Raw genomic sequence first — 27,700 nt, forward strand, 5'->3', positions numbered from 1 at the left:
CATGGTTAAGTTGCCATGTCAGTTTTGTCAAAAACACAAAAAGAAACAAAAACACATTGGCTTCTCTAATGAAACTGTGGGGCTGAACAAAGCAAGATCAACAAATTAGGTAATATTGTCTGTCAAAAGTATATTCATGTCAAGCTGCCATCTTAAATAAAATGGCTGTCATAAGCCAATCCAAAGAATGGTGTATTTCATTTATACTGTATATAATGAATTACATTTAATCTTGTTGGTAAAGTGTGCTTGTATATAAGATTCATGAGATGCAACAACTTCATAGTCCCAAAGCTCACATGGATCTGCAGTGAACTGGCCAGTCACGTTGTTTAATCATATATAGATGCAGCCACTTAGATGCATGAGGTGTCAGTTGGTAGGCAATGCGGTATCTTGGGGATCACTTTGTTTTTGACATTTTTAATTGTTTGAATAGTCTGATGCAGGACTGCACTACTCTGTAAACCTGCCAGGTGGTGCAATGAATTCTTACAGTACCTAAGCTGCATGTGGTTGTCATAAAAATCAGTAGACAACCTTCTCTAGACAGAATAAATAGAGCACTGGACAGCAAGAATGACAGGTGTTTACAACACAAACTTTCACTTCAGATTCATGTCAGTTGTGAACTATAATTCCTGTCACCTGGATCAAATGAAAACATAACTTATAATTTCATAAAGAGGGCAGATAGGGTCATATTTATCATGAAACAGAAATAGGAATGTTAATGTGCATTAATCAAAAATTACCTTCTGTGCGACCTCTGCACTTTCTTAAGGTCACATGCAAATTAATTTTACAACCTCATACAAACTGTACCTATAGTATGTTCATGGATAAAGTGGAATAAGTATTGGAAACCATATGTGCTCTATTATTTATCACCTTTGACCTCTCTTTAAGGTCAAATATAAAAATGTTAAAAATAGATGGCCATTAAATAATCAATACGTACAGTTATTTTTATTTTCAAGACTAATTTATACCGACATTTTGAAAACAAACAGAGTGAAACATTTATTTTCTGTATAGAGCAAAATGTGCTGTTATACTACTAAGGTCTGGCAGAATTCATGTTATATACAGTAGACCACTGAAAATACAAAAATGCAAATCAAATAAATCTGTCAATTTCAAAATATTTGTTTATTTTCTTTTTAAAATATGCAATAAGTTAAATATGCAACTGAGCAATGATTGCATTTACACAAAGGCTTAAAAATAATTACTAAATAATCTTTTTTTTTGGTAAAGATATACATTTAATATAGTGAAAGTACTATATTACAGATTAGTTATATTACAGTTCAGATTTGTTTATTCTAATGTTAAGGAAATACAACATGTAGATATAGACTTCAGAAAAACTGAACACCATGTAGAATTATATTTCTATTGTAATAATTATACAATTTTATTTCTAAGCTCTTTACAAGAAATGTAGAGTGCTCAAAGCGAAGTTTGAAAAAATCTGCATGAACAAGGAATGTGGACCATGCACCTCTGGGTTAAAAACTGAGTTAATGGGGCTCTAATTTTTATGATTAATATTATTACAATTCAGATAATTTATGGAGAGCCCTTATGTTTAGATTGTCAGTCAGGTTGCTCCATGAGTGGACTGGGATTCCCACATATTGAGTTTTCAAAAAGTGATGGAATACAACTGTCTGTTTAAAAGATGCTGATGCTCTTTGATCACTGGACTGTTTTCATTTCATAGCTGTAAAACTAAATAATCCAAGTCCCTTCATTGTAAGGTAGACACAGAATGATATCTAATTTCCCAGCCGACCCTTATCATGTCAATGCTTTTATCAGAAAGTGATGAATGAAAATAAGCTTCAAAAATGGGCTTTATAAAATTCTCATTTGTGTGTTCCAGCTCAATGTAATCTTCCTTGGAATTGCACTCTACAAAATGTTCCATCACACAGCAATCCTCAAACCAGATTCAGGCTGCCTGGACAACATAAAGTAAGTCTTTAATTTTTTTTCACTTTCTTTCATTGTGATATTTTGCTGTTTTCATTTGGTTTTGTTTATTTGTTTGAACTTTGTGAAGGTATGTGTGGTTTTCTGGGTTTCTCACTTATCTGTGTGCATTCATGAAACTGGTTGTTATTTAAACATTTCATTCCCATGTGTTTTGGACAGAGTGGTCCTTAGGCCTAATAAGCTCTTCGGTTTAAGTTTGTGTTTTTGCAAATTGTTGGTGCATTTTATGGATTGTCTGCTCTGAGTGGCTTAGAACTTAGTATCCAAGAAATAGCCTTTCAAATTTTTCTCTAAAAGATTTTTTTTCTAAAATTGATAAAGTTAACAAGCCAGTAGAATTAATGAAGTGGAAAAATAATTGCCAGAATAAAAAGACAGACAGCATATACAGTAGCTTTATTTTTAGTTTACGAGCAGCTGTAATTAGAAAAGAGTAATGTTGTTTCAGAAAGGAGATGCAGAATATATCAGAATTTACAAAAAAACAAAGAATTAAATACAAAATAATGTGTCTCTGTTGTTATTTAGTGTTTTGGCAATATCTTCACTTGATAATAGTTTGCAAATTCTTAGAAAACAGGTAGTGCTAAAGAACAATATTCTGGTGATAAGGTGCTATCTCCTGAAGACATGCAGTTTAACTTTTTTCACACTGGTGTGGAATTGCACCATAATTTTGAAGTAAAATGAATCTGCTAATAAGATTAAACTGAAAAAATGCTTTTGGTGTGATTAAATATTTTCCCAGACCAAATCATTACTCACAAGGGAGGTTCAAAATGTCCTAAGAAAGATTCCACCCCATCCACATAAACTATATGGGAATAATACATTTCTTGTTAGAATTTAAGCGAATATGGCCTTCCCTAATTAGATAAATGAAGTTTTTATTAAATAAGATCACCTGCCATCCAGCCCAGTGCATGGATGGGAAAAAACTTCCAAGATATCCAACCAAGATTATACCAATGAGTCCAATTCATGTTTTTGCCCTCAGAGAAAAAATATAAGATCAAAAATGATTCATGATTCAATTAAAACATTTACATCTTACTCTGGAGTGTTTCAAATAACTAAATTTAGCTCATCTGGTGAAGTAATTTCCCAGTCTCCCATCTGCTCCATATGCCAGTGCTTCATTCTGTCCATTTTTCTTTCAATTATATAGATAGATAGATAAGACTTTATTGATCCCAAAGGGAAATTGATGTGTTACATCAAGTTTATATATGTCAAGTTTTCTAATCCTTTCTGAGGACGAGAAATCCCATAGTATGATGCAGACACCCCTATATTTAACTGCAGCCATAGTGTTCTCTGGGTGATGTGGGGGTTTTGTGCCAGGCATAAAGCTTTGGAATTATTACAACAATTTCCAGTTTTGTCTCATCTGACCACAAAACCTTGAGTGACCACATAAAGTGATATTGTTCAGTCATGGCCGTTCACTCCCAGCTCAGCCTTGAACTCTGTAGCTCTTTAGCTCTTTCAAAAGAGTATTTGGACTCGCAGTGGCATCCCTTTCCATTTTCCTCCGAGCCTGGCTGCTCAGTATGGAGGGGTGGCCTGATCTAGGCAGTTTTAAGGTGGTATGATGCAACTTTAATTTCTTGATTAACGAGTAGACTGTGCTCACAGGGATATAAAGAGACTTTTTCAGAGATATTTTGTACCCCTTTCCTGATTTGTGCTTTTAAATTACAGTACTTTATCTCTGATTTTTTTTCAAAGCCCCTTAGTCTTTATTTTTTAGGTAGAATAGAAATTAGCAAGGACAAGGTAAAAAATAAAGAAATGTATTTTTTCTGCTTGGTTTATGTTTTAGCTCTTCTAGCCTATCCATCACTTAACAGGACCCTTCTTTGTCATGGAGCACATCTGTAAAGTTTTATTGAAGAAAGAGTAATTTAAATTTGAACTTTGAAATGGTATGAAATACAGTAGATAAGGACTATTGAAGCTTTACTTATCCTTGCCTCAGATCTACAGTATATTACAAGCCTCTTTCTCATTATCTCTGCATGTATTAAATTAGAAATGCTAGTGAAAACTAAACTAATAAGGGGGAGGCTGTAATAAAATTGTGTAGTACACTGATTATAAGATAAACTATTTTAATAGGTGGGAGTTATGTACTCAGATACATATTTGTCTAGAACAGGTTCCTCAACCTTGTAAAAAGACCATAAGAAAAATTACAAACAGGACTGGTCATCTAGCTTGTTTTCTAGTGGCTAATTTATCTAAGGATATCATCTGGCCCTTTCTAGAAGGAAGTATCAATTTAAATGAGATGGCTGGGTAACTTGTTCATGGCCTTCACAGCCCTATGGGTAAAAATCTTCCTACTGCTCTTAGTTTCAAATGCAATTAATCTTAGCTTCTATTTCTTGTATCTTGCTCCAAATAAAACCTGTCATTTAGGTATTGGCATGTAATGAACTTTTTGTCTAACATTTTGTTTTTCCTTTGGATTGTTTTTTTTGTCTTTCTGTGTATCTCCCTTGCAGTTTTTCTTTGGATGCTATTGCCTTCCAATTGTAGTTTAAATGCATTTTGTTATTTCTCTGTAGATCCTTTCACCAAGTGAAATAGTGCCCGTGTCATTCAGATGTAATCCATTTTACCTGTGCAGAGTACAGTACCTTTGCTACAGAAAGGTTTCTAGTGGCTGAGAAAGCTGAAGCACATCATGTCCTCACATGTATTGTATTTACAGATTAGAATTTCCATTTGTTCACCTTTGCATGGTGCAAGCAGGATAAAAGAGAAAAACACTGATTTAGTCCTGTATTTCAGTTTCATTCCAAGGTCTTTGAATTTGTTTATTGTTGGACATGGTGTTTATGCCAGTGTTGTTTGTCCCAACATGAATAACAGCATTCAGATCTCTTGCCTTTGTGAGCAACCATCTCCTGCTTGGATGACATTAGCCACCTTAAAGTCAGGGACACAGGAACCCTGATTATTTATTATATAAAATATTTTTCATGTCAAGACACTTTGGTACAGTACCTGCTGAGTGTAACTTATACCAAAGCTCCCAAACCGATACCTAAACTCACTTAAGTGTATGTAGTAATATGTAGTAATTTAGCATGCCCTTTACTTCATACCCTTGTTGTGAGACTTTTAAATTTTCAGAACACATTTTAAGACATTCTCAAAGTTAAAACAAGTTAACTGGAATTAAAGAGCAAAATACTTCAGCATTTTAAACTTAAAGGTTAATATACCTTTAAAATTAATCTTTTGGACTGAATGTTTTAACCAAATTGATAACTTTATTGGATTATATTTTCTGTTTCTACCAGCTGATACAGAAGTGTCAAATAAACATACATGTAAACATTAACTGATGCTTTATTAAATTATATCAATTGTCCAATGTCAACATAACTAATATGGATAGCAGATAATAATGAGATGTATGGAAATGTTAATGTCATATTCATTGCCTTTCCTCTGATGGGTTGCTCTTAACATCTTTGCTTTTCAGTTGATCTTTTGACCTCGAATTGCTTCTGATAATTGGCCTACTGTACCTTTCCATTTCATTTATATGCACTCATGCCATGCAGCTTCTTCTGATGTACAAAGCCTGTGCTACAGGCTTCTAGCAACATATTTGTTTGTTTGTTTGTTTGTTTTTTCACTTTTCCTGAAAATGCTGTGTGCATACATTTATTTGGTTGCAGTATTGTTGGTTTATTTTCTCCTCTCTTATCATTGTTGGTAACAAAATAAAGCATGCCCGCATTACACATACAGAGACAGTAGACTTATCTCTTAGTAGTCTAAATAGCAAGTGAGCAATGTCAGACAATATCCTTCAGGCTTCTTTCTTTTTAAGACTACATCCTTGTTACATAGCCACGTATTCTTTTTGCTTCATGTAGACAAAGTGTAATGTGGACAGTAAAATACATGCCCATTGGGATATCACCTTTCCTGAGGATAATCTGAAATCCTTACCATGATCACCTCTGGAATGATTTGAATCTTGCATTTATCCAAAAGAAATTTGTTCTGTTGTTTTTGCTTTTGACAGTAACATGTGCCTTCATGATTATAGCACACAAAGACTCTGTACCAGATTGTAAGTTACACTGTCAACATTTTGTGCATTTTGAGTTATTTCATGACAATGTGTCCTTCAGGTTTCTGGAATCAAAGTAAAACATGGTTGTGACAACAGGTAGGAGAGTTAGGTAGCAATATATTAGTTTCTTTTGTTCCTGCCAAAAACATATATATTTCAAGGCAATGTTCATCTCAAAATCTGTTCTTTTGTAACCTGTCCAATGCTTCTGTTTAGATCCTAATATTAGTATAATATTAGTTGTTTCCACTCACTCTATAAACAGTACCGTAGAGCTTTAACTCAAGCATTTCGTATTAGTGGTTGTAAGTTTTAGATTGAAAGTCAAGATATTAAAGTACCATAGTCTAACTGCAGCCATATCACCCTGCAACTCACAACTGGCAACCCACTGAAGATAAGTAGGTGTGAGCCTGGTCAGTACCTGGATAGGAGACCTCCTGGGAAAAACTAAGGTTGCTGCTGGAAGAGGCGTTAGTGGGGCCAGCAAGGGGCGCTCACCCTGTGGTCCACGTGGGTCCTAATGCCCCAGTATAGTGATGGGGACACTATACTGTAAACAGGTGCCGTCCTTCGGATGAGACGTAAAACCGAGGTCCTGACTCCCTGTGGTCATTAAAAATACCAGGACATTTCTCGAAAAGAGTAGGGGTGTAACCCCGGTGTCCTGGCCAAATTTCCCATTTTCCCTTACCAATCATGGCCTTCTAATAATCCCCATCTATGAATTGGCTTCATTACTCTGCTCTCCTCCCCACTGATAGCTGATGTATGGTGAGCGTTCTGGTGCACTATGGCTGCCGTCGCATCATCCAGGTGGATGCTGCACATTGGTGGTGGTGGAGGGGAGTCCCCATTACCTGTAAAGCGCTTTGAGTGGAGTGTCCAGAAAAGCGCTATATAAGTGTAAGCAATTATTATTATTATAACTGCAAACTTTTTACTAATCAGAAATTAAATGAGCATAAGACCTCTGTGATATATTATGGATTGAGTTCAGAATTAAGAGGTGTGCCTGTTGAACTTTGCATTCAAATGTATTATTTAAATTATTGAGCTATTTAGAAACTACATATTCGTGCTTTTGTTTTAAGTAGCTGCATGTGGAAAATAAAATATAAGAACAATCTGTCATTTCCTCTCCATAATAAATGAAAACAAATGAGAATAGGATTGTTTTCAGATGAAAAGTACAGTAAAATAACAAAAGCAATCACATCAAGAAAGATCAATATATAATTCAGTTTTCTTTATTCTCCAACGATAAGAACAATCTCTAGCTGAATCATTCATTAGTATAGAGGGAATGTTTCAGTTTGAGAATCACAGCTTTTGCAAAAGAATATAAAACACCCAAATTAACATTGGTCTGCACAGATTTCTGAAACAATGAACTTTTTCAGTCTTTAGATGGGGGGGTATTGTGTAAAGCATTTTTGCATCCTACAGAATGGTATGGGGCCCAATGACATCACAGGGATAAACTAGGGCTCCCCAGGGATAGAGGACAGAATAGAGGTCACAGGCTTTTTTCTGTGACAGCTCTTTCTTAAGGCTGGGTAGTTTACATGCTGCTCTCTGATACTGGCAGTAAGGCCTATCAAAGCTGTCTTCAGATAACTGACAGGTGACTAGGACATTTCACAAAATATTGTGTTTAAACAGCGGTAATGGGATATTTAAAAGAAAACTTCACACAACACTACAAAGAAACTGATTTATGTGAATAAACCTTTCTGGAAAATAAAACTAGAAGGCATCATCCTTTTAAACAGCTCTTGCATGATAATGTCTGATGATGCTAATGGTATTCTATCAGTCTAGAACATTCTTCCACCAGAATTATCAAGGGCAGATTCTTATTGTTGTTAAGGATGCCTATTCATGCTAAGAAAATGGAGACTAAGGCCTTTTCAATTGGAAGGAGAATGCTATGTACTCCCCCTGCCATCTGCTTTACTTGCAGCTGCTTCTTGAGGTCCAGTTGAGGTCCCTACACACTCTGCACCCTCTAGTGGCAACTGAAACAACTCCACCATGTCTATTCCCTTCTGGGAAACATAAGTTAGCCCATAAATATCAAGATCCTAAAGGAAAGGCTACTAATATTAAAACAGAATTTAGATTGTTTCATACATTGACAAATCTAAAGGTTTTCATTGTAATATTTTTTTTTAAGTTACCTTTTCCTTGTGTATAAAAACTGGTTATAGTGTATTTTCTGGTTATTAGTTTCTGGTTAGTTTTTCACTAACCCGTTACCATTTTTTTCAGGTTTCGGTGAAACCAGATTACTGCTGTAAATGGTATTGATGGACCACCAAGTGGTGCCAGAATTGTCAAACCAATCCTTTGGATGTGATGTTAAACCAAGGTTCTGTCTTGTTGGTCAATGAAGATATTATCTTCTTTTTTCTTCTTTTTTTCATTGTAGTATTACAGAACTAATTTTAATTCTAAGCAACTAATAGTGATCGTATAGATACGCTATATACAAGTTGCAATTGCATCGCCAAAAGTCACAGCCAAGCATAGAACACTTAGAACTGGCTCAAAAGGAAGATGTAACAGCCTAACTCATACACTGAATCAGAATGTAAAAATTATTTGTTCTTTAAAGTTGTGATAAAAAGGGAAAAATTCAATTTGAGGTCCTATGGTTATAATGCCATACAGTACTTTGAGCAAAATCAACCTAGATTGCATTTATCTGTTTATTCAGATAAACTTTTGTTTCATGATTGTGACTTATCAGACAGACAGATGGTGCATACTGTATTTCCCTTCACAGCATAGAATTGTTTCCCCCCCTAAGCTTAGACAATTGTGTAGTTCTGGACCTTAAAAACCAAAACATTAAATGGAAATCATCCCAACTGGAACTTAAAGAAGTTAGCTGTGATGTGAAGTATTCTCTGGAAGTGGAAAAGCAATAACAACTTTAAAAATAATTTAAAATAAATGAAAGACTGTACACTGCATTATGTATTTCCCATTGTTTTTTAAGTCTTATCCTCACCATGCTTTTTTTTTTCGTTTTTATGTATGTTTTGTCTTTTCTATTATATTCTTCATTTTCTTTATTTTAGCTATCGTTATTATGATGGCTGCATTAGTGTGGAATGGCACTGGTAAGAGATGAAATTTCTCCTCTGGCGGACCTTCTTTTTTTCAATCAAAATGTGTGCATATTGATTGAAAACACTGTTTTATGCCATTTCCCTCCCTCTCTTTTCCTGTGAACCCACTTAGAAACGTCTAGTCTATTGTTTCCTGACAGTGACATTCCTGTGATTTCTTCCTTACTTTTTTGTGACATAAGTAACATCATTTCCTTTACTGCAAGTGTTTCAGAGCAGTAGTCTCATTTTTTTTTAATTCCTTAAAATATTTAATCCCAATTTCAGTTTTCCAAGTTTTTGTTCCAAGGAAGGTCTAAACTACATAATTCACTTAATTTTGGAAATATGTCATTAATATTTATAAAAGGATTCCCTCAAGTAATTGTTTATGTGATGATTACATGATGACAATAACACAAGGTGTAGCATCTGCGCAACGTTTTGAGATTTGGAGAGAAGTACTGAATTTGCACTGTTATATAATTAAGACAATTGAAGTTAGCAAAACAGAAGAAATCATCTGAGCCTTCAGTTTTAAAACCCTGATCTAAATTATTACAGTATCATTTTTAGATATATTTAACTGTAAATTAAAAAATTAAATATATAGAGAGGAATATCCTGTATATAGACATGTATGTACATTTCATACATCTATTCATTTTCTAACTGTATGGATGGGACAACAAATCCATCACAGGCCAGACTCACAAACACAAACATTGAAACCAACTCACTGACATCTACAACCAATTCTCCCAGAAGCTGTATATTTTTGGACTGTGGGAGGAAACTGGCTGCACCCAGAGGAAACCCACACAAACACAGGGAGAAATACGAACTCTACACAGATAGCAGCCCAGGTCCAGAATTAAATGCAGGACCTCAGTGCTACTGTATATTTAGTCAGCGCTAACCGCTGTGGCACCCTATCACCCACTATCAGACATGTTTCCTTTAAAACAATTATTTCTGAGTTTGTATTCTTGTTTTTGTTTAGACATAGGAGGAAAAAAAAACATTTCCCATGCCAATTAAAGTAATTGAATTAACAGTTGGGACTATTTTACACTTTTGTTTGTACTGACACACCTCTTTGATCTTTTTATGTATCTCTGGTATACCCAGTACTTTTGAGAGGCATCCGAAAATACGTTAATTTCTTTATATGATGAGTATTTAAGGAAACTTGAAACATTTGTATTGTATTAAGATTTATTATTGACTTATTATGGACTCAAATATTTGCTTTTGCTACAAAAGATACCCTTTTTCATGTATCAGTTCAACAACATACAGTACTACATGCATAACGTAAAAAAAAACCCTGTATACTGTATACCATAGATACAACAAAATCTGTTTATCCAGTCTTAAATAATTGGTGTACATACTAAATAGACATCAAAAACAGCTGTGCAGAGAGATTTTTTGCCTTAATATATAACAATTATAATTGCACAGAATCATTCCAAATTAATTTCCATTTTATTGCAGTCCATTATATTTATTTTGAGCATAAAATAGAATATTTACTCATTGCTTTCTAATTATGTGAAGTGTGAAGTTGTTTGCTCTTTACAGCAATTATTTTAAATTGTTTTTTTTTTTACTGTTCTGCGGTAAAAGTTTGTCATTTTAATTAATGATGACAGTGTTTACTCCTAAAAAATGTTTACTTCTAAAAATAAAACTTCAATAAAAGTACACAAAGCATTGTTTGAAATACAGAATGAGATCATTCCAAAGTAATGTAATTTTTCATTTTTACTACAGATTACATACAGAAATAAATTACGTTACCATTATTAGCATTTCACTGCAGCCAGTATCCTGTAGAATTTTTGCTTAATGAATATTAAGTAGATCTAAGCTAAACACTGTTTCAATTATGCTTTTGCTTTATGCAGAACCTAGGACTTAAAAAGATTTGACAATTAGGTAAACTAGAAATTTTGGAACATTATTTTTCAGAGAATGTGATAGCCCCCTTTAGCAAACTAAGCAGTAGATTATCTCTCAGTGCTTTGCTGCAGAGTATTCACAGCTGAAAGACATGACCGTTTCATACTAATCCTACAGAGCACTCTGTCATATTTTAATGAGCACTTCTGAAGTTACTTCAGTACCTTCTTTTCCACAGATAGTCCATCAGTTTTCTTTGTCAGTCTTATTTCCACCACTTTTTTACCCTGTGTTACTTTTCACTTTCCCCTCTTTTCCAGAACACAATGTGAAACCCAAAACTGTAATAACATCAGGGCAGAAGAACATTACTAAGATATATTTGAAACCAAATCTTTGCTATCAATTTTTAAAATAATGGTAATAGAAATGAGTGATAATGAGTAATACATTGCTAATGTGTGCAAAAGTTACATTTTGATCTAAATATGTGATAAACAGTATGATATGATACTTTTTGATGGAAATATATTGATATACTGTACCTGAAAAGAATGCTTTTAGTATTGATTTTTAGACAATTCTGATCACATTTTGGAATACTTTTGAATAAATCCTTCCTTCAGTTGTGAACATTTGAGTACTTGGATTTTTACTTAATAAACCTTAAAGTTCAGCAGCTAGGTAATTGTATTCACAGAACAGAAAATGGCAAAATGGGGCTTGACTTTAAATCACACATCAGCTGTTTAGTCTCTGGGCTCTTGATATGTGTTTCCTATTTCTTTGAGCGTTTCAGTTTTGGTTTCACAATGCACTCATGTTGATTTATTTTAGTTCAACGATCTGCTTGGCACTCTTTTTTGGCAATATGTGTTTCTTTATCCACTGTGACTCCACTGGCTCATCACAGTTAAATATTTCTTATTTTCTTGGTTAATAAATTTTCTTCCCCTGGCCCTACATTTTCTTTGACCATGCTAGAGTTATCACCTCAATTAAATACTGTCCCCACTACCCAATTAGAAGACATCTGGAAGCATTACATGTAACGTTCATAACATTAATTTAATTAATCACTTCTTTTTTTTCAGCACATGACCTATTTATTTAAAATAATGAAAGTCTCACCACCTTTTATTTGAGAGCAGTTAACGATAAATGCAGATGAGAAAAAGAAAAGATTTTACTCTGATCAAATTAGTTGAGCATTGCTTTTCAGTACATGTCATCTTTGTTATGAAATGGATTGTGAAATGGTTCAAACCCCATCACAAGACCATGTATTTATACTATGGTTTGCATCATGTGTGGGTACATTGTAAGAGTATTTGTTTGAAGTGAGATTTGGGCTATAGCCCAGAGGTTCCTGGTTCAAGTTGGTGCCAGCTGACTAGACATCCTCGTACAGAAACCTAAAACTGGATGAGTGTCATCAGGTTCAGCTGAACAGGTTGTATTCCAAAGAAGGGAATCCTTCATCTTGTGGCAGCAACATAGTCCCCAGTGGCTCACATGGAGTCTATTACTTTGCAATAATGTCAGAGGGTAGAGCTGTCTCTCCTTTCAAAAAGGGTTTAACTTTTCAGCTGGTGCAGTAAATGCTTTGTATGAAAACAGGCGGTGCTGTTCTGAATATACTGTATACAGTATATTGGCTTAATCTCTTCTGAATTAATACAATGCTCAACAATGCACCGGACTGATTAATAATTGGTACGTAGTTTGGGGGAAGGTACAGTATGAAACAAAATGCAATTTATCAATATCAAAGTTTTCCAAAATAAGAGACAGCAGGACAAAAATGGATCCTATTAATGAGCACATAATCTTTTCTTTAAGTGGTTTACTTTTTATTTCCTCAAATGCAGATTAATTTTGAAAAGATGGTATAAGCCAATTTAGACTGTGCAGTTCCTATAAGTACAGTATTTCAATTCCAAGTGATCGACACATTTAACTTCAACTGAATCCCTGTAACCATGGATGCAGTATATTTCTAAGGAGTAACAAAACTTATAAAGAATTCAGTTGTGCAGTTGTCACTTGTGTGACAAACTGTACCTTCCCATTAGAATATGTGCTTTTAATGTGCACTGAATGTAGAATAAGAATTTTCTTTAAATAGGAAGATTGGAGATTGATTGGATGTCTGCTCCAATGTGGATACTTACAGTATAGTGGAAGGTTAGCATGACCATGACCACGAATGTTGTGAGTCTTACAGTATATCACTGTGATGAAAATTGCTCTGGATGTCATTGTTAATGCTTTATGTGTTCACATGAAAATGTGTTCTATTGCTGTAAATTTCCCAAATTTGGGTAAAGTTTTTGTTTTACTTTTCCTTTTTCTTTTCTAATATCAGTGTTCTTGTCTTTGTCTATGCGTTCTTTAAGCTATGAGGATAAAAGACCCTTCATCAAGTAAGAAAGAGCTGTGCAGTGGCTGACTTTTATTTTTGATTTTCTCTGTGGTTTCATCACATGTTTATAAGACCAAACAATGTATCCATGAAGACTTCTGTCATTCCCACTGAGACAGAAGAGCAAACTGTAATATGTGTGTATTATTTTACTGATTAGAGATCTACTGTAGGATACATATTACATTTCTTTTTAGGAATTTAAAAAAGAAAATGGTACAGACTTTATTTATATTTTCAGTCTTTTCCACATTTCCAGTCTTTTCCAGGCATTTCCAGGCATTTCCAGTATTTTATCCTTTGTTGTAAAAAGATAATTCCACACAGTGTAATTGAAAATGTTATGTACATGTAGTGGAGCTAGTTCGGATACGGTGATGTCAGTGCCCTCCCTGCGCATAGCGGGGACCTCAGCCGCCTGGGCTGAGGGAGTTCTCCTTTAGCTCATGCGGCTGGTGCCCTGTTGCGTTACGCCGGAGACCCGGGTTCACGCCCCAGGTGTTGCAGGATGAAACGTGTGGCGAAGGGCACGAGAGTACAGTATCTAGAATAATATTATGCTGTATGAAAATTGTTTTATTTATAATTGTATTTCATTCTAATTTTACTTTACTGTGCCATTCCCTAAGCGACACAGCCTGTAATTTATAATATGTTTTCTAAGGGATATCATATATACAAAACATACAATTACTGGACAATGTAAAGAAAAATTATAAAAACCGTGAAATCCCTAAGTGTTTTCTAAAAAATGTTTAATGTCATTTTGTAATTGAAATGTTTACAGGATGCATTCAGAGAATGAATTTATAGTACTCTATAAAGTGATACTTCCACGTCAGTGGGTTGAACTCAACTGTGTTCTTATAATTACTCTCTTTCAACTCAATATGCAGGGACAAGATGGTTCATATTCTTTATTAATTTAAAAAAGGAACACCTGAGAACCAAAGCAAAACATCCCATGTCACCACTGTCAGGATTTCCAAAGTTGGAATTCAGAGTAATTTCAATTTTGGTTCCCTAGTTATTTGTTTTAGTCTTTTGCTGCAAAGCAGTTTTTTAATACAATCTAACATTTTGCAAAAGAAATGAATTACTATTTGAATATGCTATCCTGTTTAATACATTTTTCAACGTTAATGAAAGATGTAGGGGGAAATCTATTTGTAACATAGTCCTTTTTTGCAGTGGTCATGGGCTTTTTTAAACAACAGAGTAAATCAGAATTCAAAAAGCATAAGGCCACTTACAGATGATAAGAGGTCATTCAGTCCATCTAGCTCGTTTGATAGTTACTAGCTAATTGATCCAAGAATTTCATCCAGTTGTTACTTAAAAAGACAAGTGCATTGCTTTCAATAACTTAGCTACTTAGCTCATTTCATATTCACACAACCCTATGGATAAAGAAGCACATCCTGTTCTTATTTTTAATTGTACAGAGAAATAATTTTGATCGGTGTCCCCTGTTTTGTGTTTCACTGTTCTTTCTAAAGGAGTCCGCTGTGTTGACTTTGATCAAGTCCCTTTACAATCTTCTCTTTCAAGACTAAAAGGGTTTATATAAGAACACATGAGCAGTTACAAATGAGAATATGAGAAGAGTCCATTCAGGCCACAATGTTTATACATTTTCAAAATGGAATCATAGAAAGTAAAGCAAATCATTACAAGTGATAGTGTATATCATTACCTTTTTTCCTTGTGTTTCCTTTTGCATTGATTACTATGACTTGTTAGTAATTCCCCGTTGTTGTTTCCGTGGTAACTACTTTTGACATCAAATGAAGCTTTTTAGGCAATTCAAGGCCAGATATTGCAAGACTAAGTGAAAAGAGGATGTAAATCAAGAGGAAGAAACAGAAAACATATACGTGAATAAAGCTTCACCTCTGAGTTTAAGAGCATTGTGAAATGCTAGTTGTTACCCACTAATCTTCTCATTTTTTTTTCGGATTCTTTACTTAGGATGACACAAAAATAATGTCAGAAGATATAAAAGCTATGAATGCCACAGAGAATACGATAGGGAACACACAGATGCTGTGCCTTTAAAGCCATTAAATCCAATTGCTTAGAAGACTTGGGGAAAAAAAACATTTGCTATTTTCAATGCATATCAATGAATCAACCTTTAATCTACAAATCAATATGAGCTAACTGTGTAATTTACTATTAGTTTGTATTATGTGCATTTTTATTTTTCGATTTTTCTTTGTATGACATTTAACTGTAGGAACAGTTCAAAACAGAACCGTAATATTTTTTGAAAAAAAAATGTTTCAAGTTTTGGGATGTGTTTTTTTAACATTAATTTTCTTTAGATTTATGTACCATATTTTTGTAAACCTCAATAAAGCATGATAATCCCTTATGATTAATTCGTGGTTGGTAAATTTAAGACTTTATGAAGAAACTAGGATTAGGAGAACTAAAGTCAAGATTCAAACTATTAAAATGTATCTAACATTTTTTTTCACCTATAATAAAGTGAAACAATAATATCACAGTAAAGAAAAACTATATATTTTGGAGCATATATTGTATAGGTAGTTTTTGGGTGAGTCTGTGACATAATTTTACCTTTATTGCTGTGATGACGCCCATGTGTATAATGTTCATGATGACACTAACAACATTGGACTCTTCATCCTTTCTTGTACGCTTAGAAGCCAGAGTGTATCCTGACGATCAACAAAGGCAGGATACACCCTGGATGGGACGCCAGTCCATCACAGGGCAGACACAAACACAAACATGCACACACTCACACCAGACACTGACACAAACACACATTCACACGAGGACTAATTTTCCCAAACGCCAGTTAACCTAACAATATTTCTTTTGACTGTGGGAGGAAACCAGAGCACCAGGAAAAAGCCCATGTGAATGCAGGGAGAACATAGATATTCCATGCAGAAAACACTCCAGGACTGGAATTGAACCCAGTGCCCAAGTGCTGTGTTTATACCATAATAATATTTCAATTAATACTGACATAATTCTTTCAGACTCTTAGAGAACAAAGAAAAAAATATCGTGCTTATGCTTTCAGTGGTGACAAAGACCTACAGTAGCAAGTAGGTGAAGCTTTTAATCTTTCATTGACACTACTTTACATGAAAGCTTGCATTGTCCACAACATTATTTTTGTTAACTGGTCCTGATTTACTATGCCATCCAGTATGTTGACTTCTGTGTGAACTTCTTTGTTGAATAGTCTGCTTTTCTTACACACTACGGTTTCATGAAGGCTTTTTGTGCTGTCTTCAAGAAAACTCGGCAGTGAAAAATCCAGTAACTAATCCACATAGTTACTAAACTATCCCCTAAAAAAAAAGACGAGGACTCACACCAGTAAAAAGAAGTTAATATGTAAATGGAATGTATGAAGTGTGTGGATGCAGTGGAATGTGACATCGTTCTTCCACAAAAAGCTCAATCAACTCACACCTAGTTGATGGAGGTGGGAAATGTGGTCTCGGACCTTCATTCCAGAATATGCCCTGCTTGATTAGGTTCAGATCTGATGACTGGGAAGGTCAAACATGAATAATATCAGTTTATGAAACAGAGCTTAGCAGTGATGCTCATGAAACCATTGAGTGACCACACTTGTACACATTTTTTTATGTTATCCCTACCATAAAATTGAGTAAATGGAAAGCTTAATTTCTTTCAAATAAGATTTGATTCTTCTTTGACACAAATTATATAGTATTGTCTATTGAATAGTCAGAGTACAATGGTTTGGATTTATTTTGTAAATTAATTCATTTATAAAGTTTTTCTACTAAAACCAATTCTGTTATTGTTATGCCTCAGTAAAGAAATCTGTTATTGAAGTGAAAATCGACAACGAGCTTAAATTTGTTCAGTGTCTCAGTACAGTTTAACACAATTAAATCAAAAACTTTCTTTTTGGAACACTGAAAATCCTGCAAAGTCCTGTAACATTTTTAAAGCTCTAAATTATGCCTACAGGTTCTTAATGTTTTATTAAAATGGATGCCAGGTCTTACTGTTCTATAATAAAAGGGAATGTATGGTTGTGAACAGATACTGCAACCTACTTAGAAAAAATGTAAATAGTTTTTGAAATTGATAATAGGCAATAGGTTGATACCAAAAGTTATTTGTATGTTTTCCACTCGTCAATCAGGCTTAGGTTACCACTGTTAAATTTCTACATTTGCTACAGTATCTGGATGCACAAGGAATAGAAAGTTCCACTCAAATATTGTCATTGAAACTTTTAAATACAGTACTTGTTTACAAACTCAAGATCACATACTGTACAGCCAACCTGTAGTTCGAATGCTGTTCTTACATTTAATACAGTATACTTGATTTTAGTTACTTTCAATATTTTGTTTTACATGTGCAACTTTGACAAGGCTGCATTTGTCCTTTGTGTTCTCTGAAGGACTGTAATAAAAAACCCATTTTCTCTCTTTTTTTTTTCCTTTTGTAAAAGCCTAATGGGTAAAGAATTTTAAGAAGAAAAGATCAAATAGTAGGTTTCCCCCCTAAAAAAGACAATTAACTTGAAGTACACTCTCAGTTTGTTCTTCTGGTGAAGAGTCCTTTCTGCCAATTTTCCACTTCATTCACACTCCCTTAGCTATTATATTTGTATGGCATTTTCAAGAAAGATATGCCTTAGTACTTTATTTACACCTGTCAGTATCTCAAGCCAGCTCCATACAAACTATGTTTTTTATTGGTAGTTGAGAGTCTTGTTCAAAGCAAAACTTAATGCTTTATTGCAGTTGCTTATTTGTTCTGAATGCTCTGCTTTTTTATTATACACTAATCAAGTGTATCTTCTCTGCAGATCTATTTGGTGTCAAGTAAGGACAGTTGACTTTTCTTCTTAAAACCTACTGCAGACTGAATGTTCCATCTATTTAAATGATGGTGTTTCCATCATTATCTGGCTTTTGAAAGTCCACTGTCCTAACTGCAGTCTGTATTTATTTCTGGTTCATTCTAACCTTTGTATCCACAGTGGACCTACCTCATGGTTTTATAGTAAAATTATGTCATGGCTGAGCTGTGCCAGGGATTCTATCAAATTTAATAACCTTTTCAGTGGCAGTAATGCTGATTACTGCCAAGTTAGCTAATCAAATAATTGCCATTATAGTAAATGAGACAGACAAGTAAAACTGATCTTTGGAAGAAAATGGCACCTTTGTAATGGAATTAAAGCTCTATTGTAGATTATTTGCAATTCAAAAATATTACATTTGACTGCAACAAAGTAACTTCACATTAAAACAAATTATAGTCTTAAAAATATTTAATTGCTTCGACAAGTGAAAATTTAATTATCTATATACATTACCATTTTCTCAAAGAAACTTTTCATGTTTTAATGTTTAAAAATAGAACACAGTTAAATATTTATATAACTATAGAACATCCATTCCAATCTTCAACTTTTTAGCAATACATATTTTCACCTATTTAATTTTTGATGGTCTAACACATACTGTACTCAGAGGGAAAAAAAAAATAAACCTAGACATTCAAATTCTCCCTCATAATAATAGAAGATTGAAGAAGATTAATTAGAGACTCTGAAAGGTGCAATGTAAATGACTTTTTAATCAAAATCTTTCATCTTTTAAAATCTTTTAATCTTTTATCCACGTATTGACTGTTTTCTTTACCTTCTTTCCAGATCATGGGTTATAGGTGCTATTGCACTTCTCTGTCTGCTTGGATTGACCTGGGCTTTTGGACTGATGTACATCAATGAAAGCACAGTCATTATGGCCTACCTTTTTACAATATTCAACTCCCTTCAAGGAATGTTCATTTTCATTTTCCACTGTGTCCTTCAAAAGAAGGTAAGAGGATTTAATATATACTGTATAATATCTCCAGTGCTCCCGTTCAGAAACTGAAATACTGTTTACACAAAAAGTGAAACTTTATATTGCAAAAAGAAAACAACCATCAAAGTTCAAAGTTAATATCATTTGGAAGGATTCAGAGCAGCAGCTACTGTATACTAATTTATTTTATATTTTTATTGTTATTTGTTTTCCTTTTTCATTGTACTTTCTTGTACAGAAATCTGTTTTTCTAAGTTAAAGACAAGATCTGAATAACCAAAAATTCAAAAACTCAATAAGAAGAATCTGAATTATGTACATTAAAAATGAATCATAATTTCAAAATTAGTGCAGAATCTTTACAATTATGACATCTACTTGTCTTTGGAAGGTAACAAGACATTCTAGAAAACTTCAGACTGTTTCCATTGGACAACTTCATGTTTTTTTATAGAGCATATATGTTTTTTTGTAACGCTACTCTGTAAGGAAAATGTCTTTCATACCAAAGTAGAAAAAATGTCGAAAGGTTTCATTACAAGGTTTTCTGTGAAAGAAGTATACAGTACCATTACAGCCACATTTTGTCTCTTTTTGACTGATAAGATGTAAAAATCAAATAGCTATGTCAGGTCCTGACAACAGCTTGCTATTCAAGCAGATTAATAAAGTAATAATTATACAAACACACCCCCTTGCGCAGGAAATACTGAGTATAACACAACACATATTTACAATATCTTAACAAATACACATAAAAACCTCTAGAATTATTATTTACAGACCTAAGAGTCCTCCCTTCTATAGACACAAACGACACAGAACTTTACCTGCCACAGATATCATAAAGGGAAAAGAGGAAACATGTGCCTCATCAAATAAAAGATGCCACTTCGTCCTAAATTACATTCTAAAAGAGATGCTCAGCAACTGGGAACCTATTTCCCTATTCAAAATAATGCATCACTAACAAAATGAGAGGTTTATTTTAGCCTGATGGATAGTAAATCAGTATATCCAACAAAAACAAGACTTCAGTCCCTTACTTAAGGCCCTTCAATTACCTGTGTGATTTCTAGATTCTTAGTCTGTCAAAACAGGTACTCTCTCACTGTTTCTGCTCTCTCCTTTTCTCTCACTTCCTCTCTGTTTCTCTATTCCTTCTATCCTGTCTTCTCTATTGATCTTCCAAGAAGGCTGGTTTAATAATGATTTAACAGCAAATAGGTTTAGTTAAGAATTAGTACAATTGTTTGAGTGTCTGAATCTTTGCCCGTTATACCAAAGTGACAGAATAAGACATCCCCCTGTCTATAAACAGTTTATGCAAATCATCTCAAGGCTTCCCTATTGTTTTAACTCGTAGAATAGCATACTTTTGATGGGAAATTCAAAAAGTTGGACATCCAGAGACATACAAATATATATTAATAAATGCTGATTTTTTTTTTAAAAAAAGAGAACTGAATACCTTCTGTTGCATGAAACATTTGTACAGAACCTATAAGTACTTTAAAGTCTTTCCAACACTTATGGAGTCAAAATGTACAGTGTTTGCTGTGTGATGAAAGCAGACATTCATCCAGATCAGATAAAAACACAGGTGTTACAAATAAATCTGTAATGGAGCTGTTTTCTCTGAATAAACCGATTGTATGTGGTTTGTGGAAGCTTTGCCTTTCAAAGTTTATGAGTAGATTTGCTCCTTATTACAAGGATCTTCTTAAGTACAGTACTGTATATATTTATCATGTTGCCTGATAAGCTACTTGCAATCTGTGCTTTTACTGCTTGCTGGCACCCTAATGTCATTTGTTTTATTAGGTGTTATATTTACAAAACCTAAACATATTAATGCAGAGAGAACTGTTAGTCCTATGTCAAAACAATTCGATATAAACATTTCTGTTATTGGTATTTAAATACCACTTGTATTTTAGCAGTGATTTTAAATATATTAAGTTACACCTTTTTTCTTATTGAGAATTCATAGTAATCTTACAACAGATGTTACAGCATATGGCTCCAGATGACATTTATATTAGCAATACTACATGTATTAATTTAAAACAAGAGAGACATAGACAATTTCTTTTTTTAAAAGCATTGTATGAAACAACTGTTTTAAAAACATTCTACTTTCGTGTTATTCAGTGTGATTATTTCACATCAGGTAACTCTATTCACTGGTCATGTCTGATTATTGATGAGAAGTATAAAAGTGTTTAAAAAAATTTTCCAAAACACATTTCATCTACCCCCAACCCCCCCCCCGGATATCTAAAATTGAATTTAATGATTTTATACCAGAACATTGCCTGGCATATTTTATCCAAACAGTAATCGTTTACCTCTTCATTTTACATACACAAAAACGACACATTTAAATATATATATTGGCATTTATACAGTAAGTTATAAAACCGTGGGTTTCAGTGTATCGCTGATTAAAATAACAATGAAAAGCAGTGTTTTATGGACATCTGAAAATTGATTAAGGTGGGGAGATTTGACAATCTAAAAAGAAACTGCAGACTGTTAAAATTGCATTATCTTTACATTTTTAAAGTTATAATGCACATAGCTCCAGCTGCAGTATCTCATTTGCATGGTGTAATTTTAAAAGAAGTAAAAATAAGAGGTTTTTTTTGGAACATGTAATTACTATCTGTATTATGGCTGAGATCAGCAGGGAACCATGTACAGTATGATACCATGGTATTATCTAAAAATTATCCTCCCCTGTTGACCTCAGTACAGAAAACATTGATCAGATTTATATACACTGTACATTTATTTATGTAGCTTTAATTCTGACTAGGTGAACATAATAGTTTCCCTTTGAGAAAAGTTATTTCCAGCACTTGGTTCATTATGCCAAAGGGAATTAATGTAAAGTTAAATGCCTGTGTTACATTGGCAATCTGTTTACATGAGACTATTGGACACTATATAATAAAGTTTAATGGCTGTGTGAGTAGTTAGAGAGTAGGGGTGTGAGATAGTACTACTGTTATAAATCAGTCAGCTTACACAGGAGTAACTGTTGGGCTCAGTGCAGAATTACTTTACATGAATAATGGAATGTGACAGCTCAATAAGATCTGAGGTAAAAATAGAGAGTTTAAATGTTATAAAATAATGGCGGATTACCCAGTATATATGTTTTGTAGTAAGTCTTAGCTTTTATCATGTAGTCTAAAATCAGACTACAGCATTTTTCTGAACATATGCTGACATGTACACAACAATTTCCATGTAATGCATACCCAGTTTTCCATTTCAGCACCAATTACTGCTGAACAAGAAGTGGTCCTTTATCTTTTAAAATTTTAAAATCTGTTATTCTATCTTTTGGTGCTTTTAGGGATTGACGTTTTAATTCCTGCTGAAAAAAATAATGGAAATGAACTATCTTTACTTGTCAGGTTCGTAAAGAGTATGGCAAGTGTCTTCGCACTCATTGCTGCAGTGGGAAGAGTGTGGAGACCTCTATTGGCTCAGGGAAAAGCTCTGCTTCTCGGACACCTGGAAGATATTCTACAGGCTCACAGGTATGACTGCTTTCCTGAACCTCCTTTTTGGTGAATTCGGAAATGTCTATTTAGATCTTTGTATTTTTTTTATGTATACTGTATTTTCCCTCCTAGAATCTACCAAAGAAACAAGGATCTTGTTCCAGTTATTTCAAATGCAAAACCCCATTTGTAACTCTTATATTCACCACAGATGCATGTACACGCACAGTATTAAGAAGTCACTTAAAAATGTTGTAAACATTTGGAGGAGTGTGATAAACTACTTGTGAAGTTGTGATAAACTACTACACATAACTCTTATCTTGGCATCTTTGCATCAGTGGCTTGTAAAATGTATGAGTTAATAATTCTGTTGCTAATTTATGTCTGTGAATAATATGTCTCTACTGTATGTTTGCTTTTAGGATTTATTCAGCAGTCATGTACTCTCATGCAAAGTATATTATACAGACTCTGGAATGTTAGCTGTTCCAAAGACAAGTTTACATACAAAGGGAGATAGGGCACTTTAGTTCTTCGCCACTTTGCACAAAGTTTATGGCATTTCCTTGTAAAGGTCATCACAGATACAGTCTGTCTCTGTTTTTCCATCACATTACAAAATATTATTTCAGGCCACTGTCTTAATAACTCAACATCTTGTGTGCCAGTAGGCTTCATACTGTATATCTTGTAACTGTGTTTAACAGTTTTGTAGTGATTAGAATGGGGAGCTGCATCAGCACATGACCTTCAAAGTAACTTGCAGAGGTTAATTCCACAATGAAAAATAAAAAGAACAAAAAAACATGTTTCAGCTGTGTGGCCTTTTCAAGTTGTGTGAGGGAATGAGGTAGCAGGAATATGAGGCAAAGAGATGTATAAGCAGAACAAAAGAAAGAGAATTTGAGAAGGGGTGGAGGTGAGAAAGGGGGTGGCGCAAAAGAGAAAGAATGTGGGAGATGAATTAGAGGGAAAGTGTGAAAGGCAGAAATCTGTAAATGAATGGAGAGATTTAACAACTCAGTATTCAAAACATTCTCATATTCTCTTTCTTTTGTTCCCCTTACCCTCTACCTCATACTCTTACCTGTAGAATTAACCATACATTTTGTCTTTTATATAAATATTCATTTCACATCAGAAAGTCGTTAATTTCCTCCCCTTGAAGACGTCAGATATGTGATATTATATAGAGAACTTAATGCTCAAGTATTTACCTGTTCAGATATATCTTAATGAGAACAAGAGAAGAAAATATTGTGGTGTGCATAACAGTAGAATAATGAGACAATGGTTCTGTTTCTATTTTGTATAGAATAGAAATAATTTAGAACTGTTCTATTTGCAGAAGAAAATTAATTTCAATAAGCCCTTCAGGAAAACATTCAATGTTTTTTTTTTTTTGGAAATACAGTCCAAGGTATTGAAATCTGTGTCAATAACACAACACAGATTTAATTGCATATGAATTAAACCCTACCCTATATCTGCTTCTCACCACAGTTCCTGAAAAAGCACGAGATGAGCTGGTGATTCGTGCAGGTTTGGGAATTAGAAGTCCACCTTACACAGGTCATAATGTGCTTTAACATAATGTGGGTTGACTGTAACAATTAGCCCCGTTCTTATGATATATGTTAATTGACACATTAACAGCTGATTATGATGAATGTGCAGTCAAAGAAACATGGGTAATGGAGAATGATGTTGAGAACCACAACACTGGTGGATCTGTGGCTTTCAGAGAGGCAGGAAAATAGAATGAGGAAAGTGTAACTATATATCAAAAAGAATATTTAGTATCTTAGCCTAGTATCTTAATAACTTAGCCTGGAGAAATCAGGGGTCATAGGATTTATATGTGTCAGACATATAAAAAACAACATTTGATGGAGGTATATAGGAGCATAATACAGAGCTCCAAAGGCAAATATTGATTCAAATTCAACACTTTGTAATGAAATTAAAATATTTTTGAAAAGGAAGAAATTTGATTTTTTGGGGGGACTTCAACTTCCCCCACATATAATGGGGAGATTCTAAAGGAGTGCCAGTAGCAGTCAGAAACAGAAACCTGGTTTCTGACATGGTTAATGGCTGCCTTCTTACTCAGTTTGTCAGAACACCTACAAAGTATTTTCGAATAATCAAGAGAAGGGGATAAAAACCGAGGAGAGATAACCTTGCGGGAACTGTGATTATAATAAAGTGTGCTTAGAACTATCCTTTGAAATGAAACTGTAGAGGTATATTCCAAATAAAAAATACAATTTCTGGAACATAGACTGTGAAAGAAAGACACAGATCCTAAGAGGTGTGGAATCTGTGGTAGCTATGGCGTCATTGAAAATGGATAACAAAAGTTTAAGAGTTTGTGCTTGAAGCACAGAATAGATTTATACCTATGGTAAATGAATCAAAGGCTAGAAGCCAAAATGGTTAATCACAGTAGGAAAAATATAAGAACAAAAAACATTTTATAATGATTAAAAATATAAAGATGCAATTAATGAAAAGCAAAATAATTAATTGCAAGTACAGCTAAAAGGATATTGAAAAGGCCAAGAGAGAGAGAGAGAAAGAGATAGAAAGGAATATTGCAATGGAAACTAAAATTAACAGAATATGTTTTCTTTATTACTTTAACAATATGCCTCAAGCAGTGAAAGGACAAAAATTTGTATCAAATAGAATTAGCATAGAAGAGGCAGAAGGGATTCAGACACAAAAGATAAACACATCTTTTGGCCCTGACAGTTTACTATAATTTTTTCTGAAGGAAATAAAAGCCATTAACACAACTCTTCCAACAGTCAATCTAGATAGGGATAGTACCTGTGGATAGGAAAATTATCATCCATAAAAATGGTACCAAACTTAAATATGTTACAATTTTTCTATATATTAGAAAAGGGTATCTACCTTATTACAAATAAACTAGAAGATCACCTGTATGTAAATAAGATCTTAAGGGACAGTCAACACCATTTAGAAAAGGTAGAAAATGTAAGGTTTGCTTAACTGACTGGTAAGAATTCTTTGAGAAAGCAACAACAATAAAACACACACTCAGAGCATACAATATTGTGTGTTTAGATTTTCAGAAGGTTGGTGATAATTTTTGTTATAAAAGATTAATAATTTAATTACAGATAGTATGTATTCTGGAAAATGTACACTGTGTGCTTGGACTAAGAACTAGGTAATGAATAATAAATCAGAGAGAGCACAGAGAAGGGGCATATACTGTAGTTAACACCAAAATTGGGGTGTTTAATTAGTGGAGTAAAACAGGAGTCTCTGTTAGTGACTCTAAGATTTCTAATTTTAAATTTGGTTATAGTTAATAAATCGAGTTTGCAGACAATACCAAAAAAAGAGGATTAGCAAACAATATAGCAAAAAATGAAATTCAAAGATTTTAGATAAAATTCAAGACATCTGGGAGAAGACATTTAATGCAGACAACTGCAGGGTATTACATATACTGTAGGTATCAATAACAACACTACATAACATATCTATATAAATGGGAAACACTGAATTTGAAGAGGCGAACAAAATATTGGAATCAATAGTTAGCAGTGTAGGATATAAACCATAGGATGTTATGTTAAAATTGTGCAAAATTGTGTAAAATTAGGACATCAGTATACAGTGTTTACATATAGTTTTATTAAACACATTAAGAAAAAATATATTGTTGCTCTGGAATAAATCATAAACACAAGCATCATATGTTGCAAGAAGTTTACATCCATTGTTACTGACATTTTGGGTTCCATTTGTTATTCTCATAGTGATTTTGTTTCTGTATATTTTCATTTTATTGCACTCATGTGAAAGCAAGACTTAACTTATGTCAGTTAGTAAATGGCTCCCATAATTAAGGATTGCTGAGAAGCAGAATCCGTTGGCTTTAATTATATGTGCTGGTGTTTGGTTAAATGCAGTCAGTGGAGAGGTGGTATTTAATGGTCAGACCAAAGGTTTTGAAATAAACATGTTATTAACACAGCATATCACAAAGACATTTCTTGTGACTTTCTGTGATTGGACTCTCAAAAATATGAATTGCAATTGGAAAAAAACAAATCCGCATGTTTAGTATGACATATCCTGTCATATGTGATATCTGTAAATGTTAAGGTACAAGGGGCATTTTGAAAATATCCAGATTTTGTTTCTCAGTTGTCAGTATAGTCATAAACATTTCTGATTTACATTTAGAACTACACAAGATATAATGCTTCACGTGTACCTACTATACTTATCATCATACTCTGGGCATCTCAGAATATTCCCTCCATTATTAAAGAAGGTGTTCCATGGTGGTTAAGTAAAATGACATGGACATTGAGGTGCGTAAGCACCTTGACTGTAATAGAGTTCACGTCATAGCATTACTGATGAAGCACCACCTTGCACAGTGTTTCCAGTTGTTATTTCATCTTTTGTGCAATTTCTTGTTGAGTAGCTGAAGGAGAAAGATTTTGCAGGCTGTACACATTTTTTTTTGCTTTTTTGTGTGAATATTTCTTATCTCTGACTCCCTCCTGGCCCTGTATTGCATAGAGCATATACAGTACCACTGAAGCTATTGTTTGATGCTTTGCAAAGACAAGTGGTTTTTGGGGAGGAAATTCTGGATTAATTTTGTTACCATTGACTTGGCATCCTCTTTTACTTCATATTATTACACCATCCCACTGTAGTTGCCCAATCTATTTCATCTTCTGTATCCAGTGTGTATAAATTACACACTGTTA

At 33.8% G+C, this 27,700-nt stretch overlaps 1 protein-coding gene across 29 annotated transcripts in view; it reads left to right on the forward strand.

The window, feature by feature from the left end:
- Positions 1–27,700, forward strand: part of adgrl3.1 (adhesion G protein-coupled receptor L3.1) — a 338,051-nt gene that overhangs the window by 286,572 nt on the left and 23,779 nt on the right. For 21 of the 29 annotated variants that reach the window (XM_088612815.1, XM_088612965.1, XM_088612882.1 and 18 more), the window contains 5 exons: positions 1,892–1,983; positions 9,196–9,237; positions 13,533–13,559; positions 19,254–19,422; positions 22,839–22,964. In XM_088612815.1, the coding sequence (XP_088468941.1) occupies positions 1,892–1,983; positions 9,196–9,237; positions 13,533–13,559; positions 19,254–19,422; positions 22,839–22,964 (456 nt within the window). The remainder of the gene's footprint in view (positions 1–1,891; positions 1,984–9,195; positions 9,238–13,532; positions 13,560–19,253; positions 19,423–22,838; positions 22,965–27,700) is intronic. The other 8 variants (XM_088613387.1, XM_088613628.1, XM_088612234.1 and 5 more) reach the window with 1 other exon arrangement.

This window comes from Lepisosteus platostomus, chromosome 1 (assembly GCF_059453375.1).
Source record: "Lepisosteus platostomus isolate fLepPlt1 chromosome 1, fLepPlt1.hap1, whole genome shotgun sequence".
NCBI classification, from domain to species: domain Eukaryota; kingdom Metazoa; phylum Chordata; class Actinopteri; order Semionotiformes; family Lepisosteidae; genus Lepisosteus; species Lepisosteus platostomus.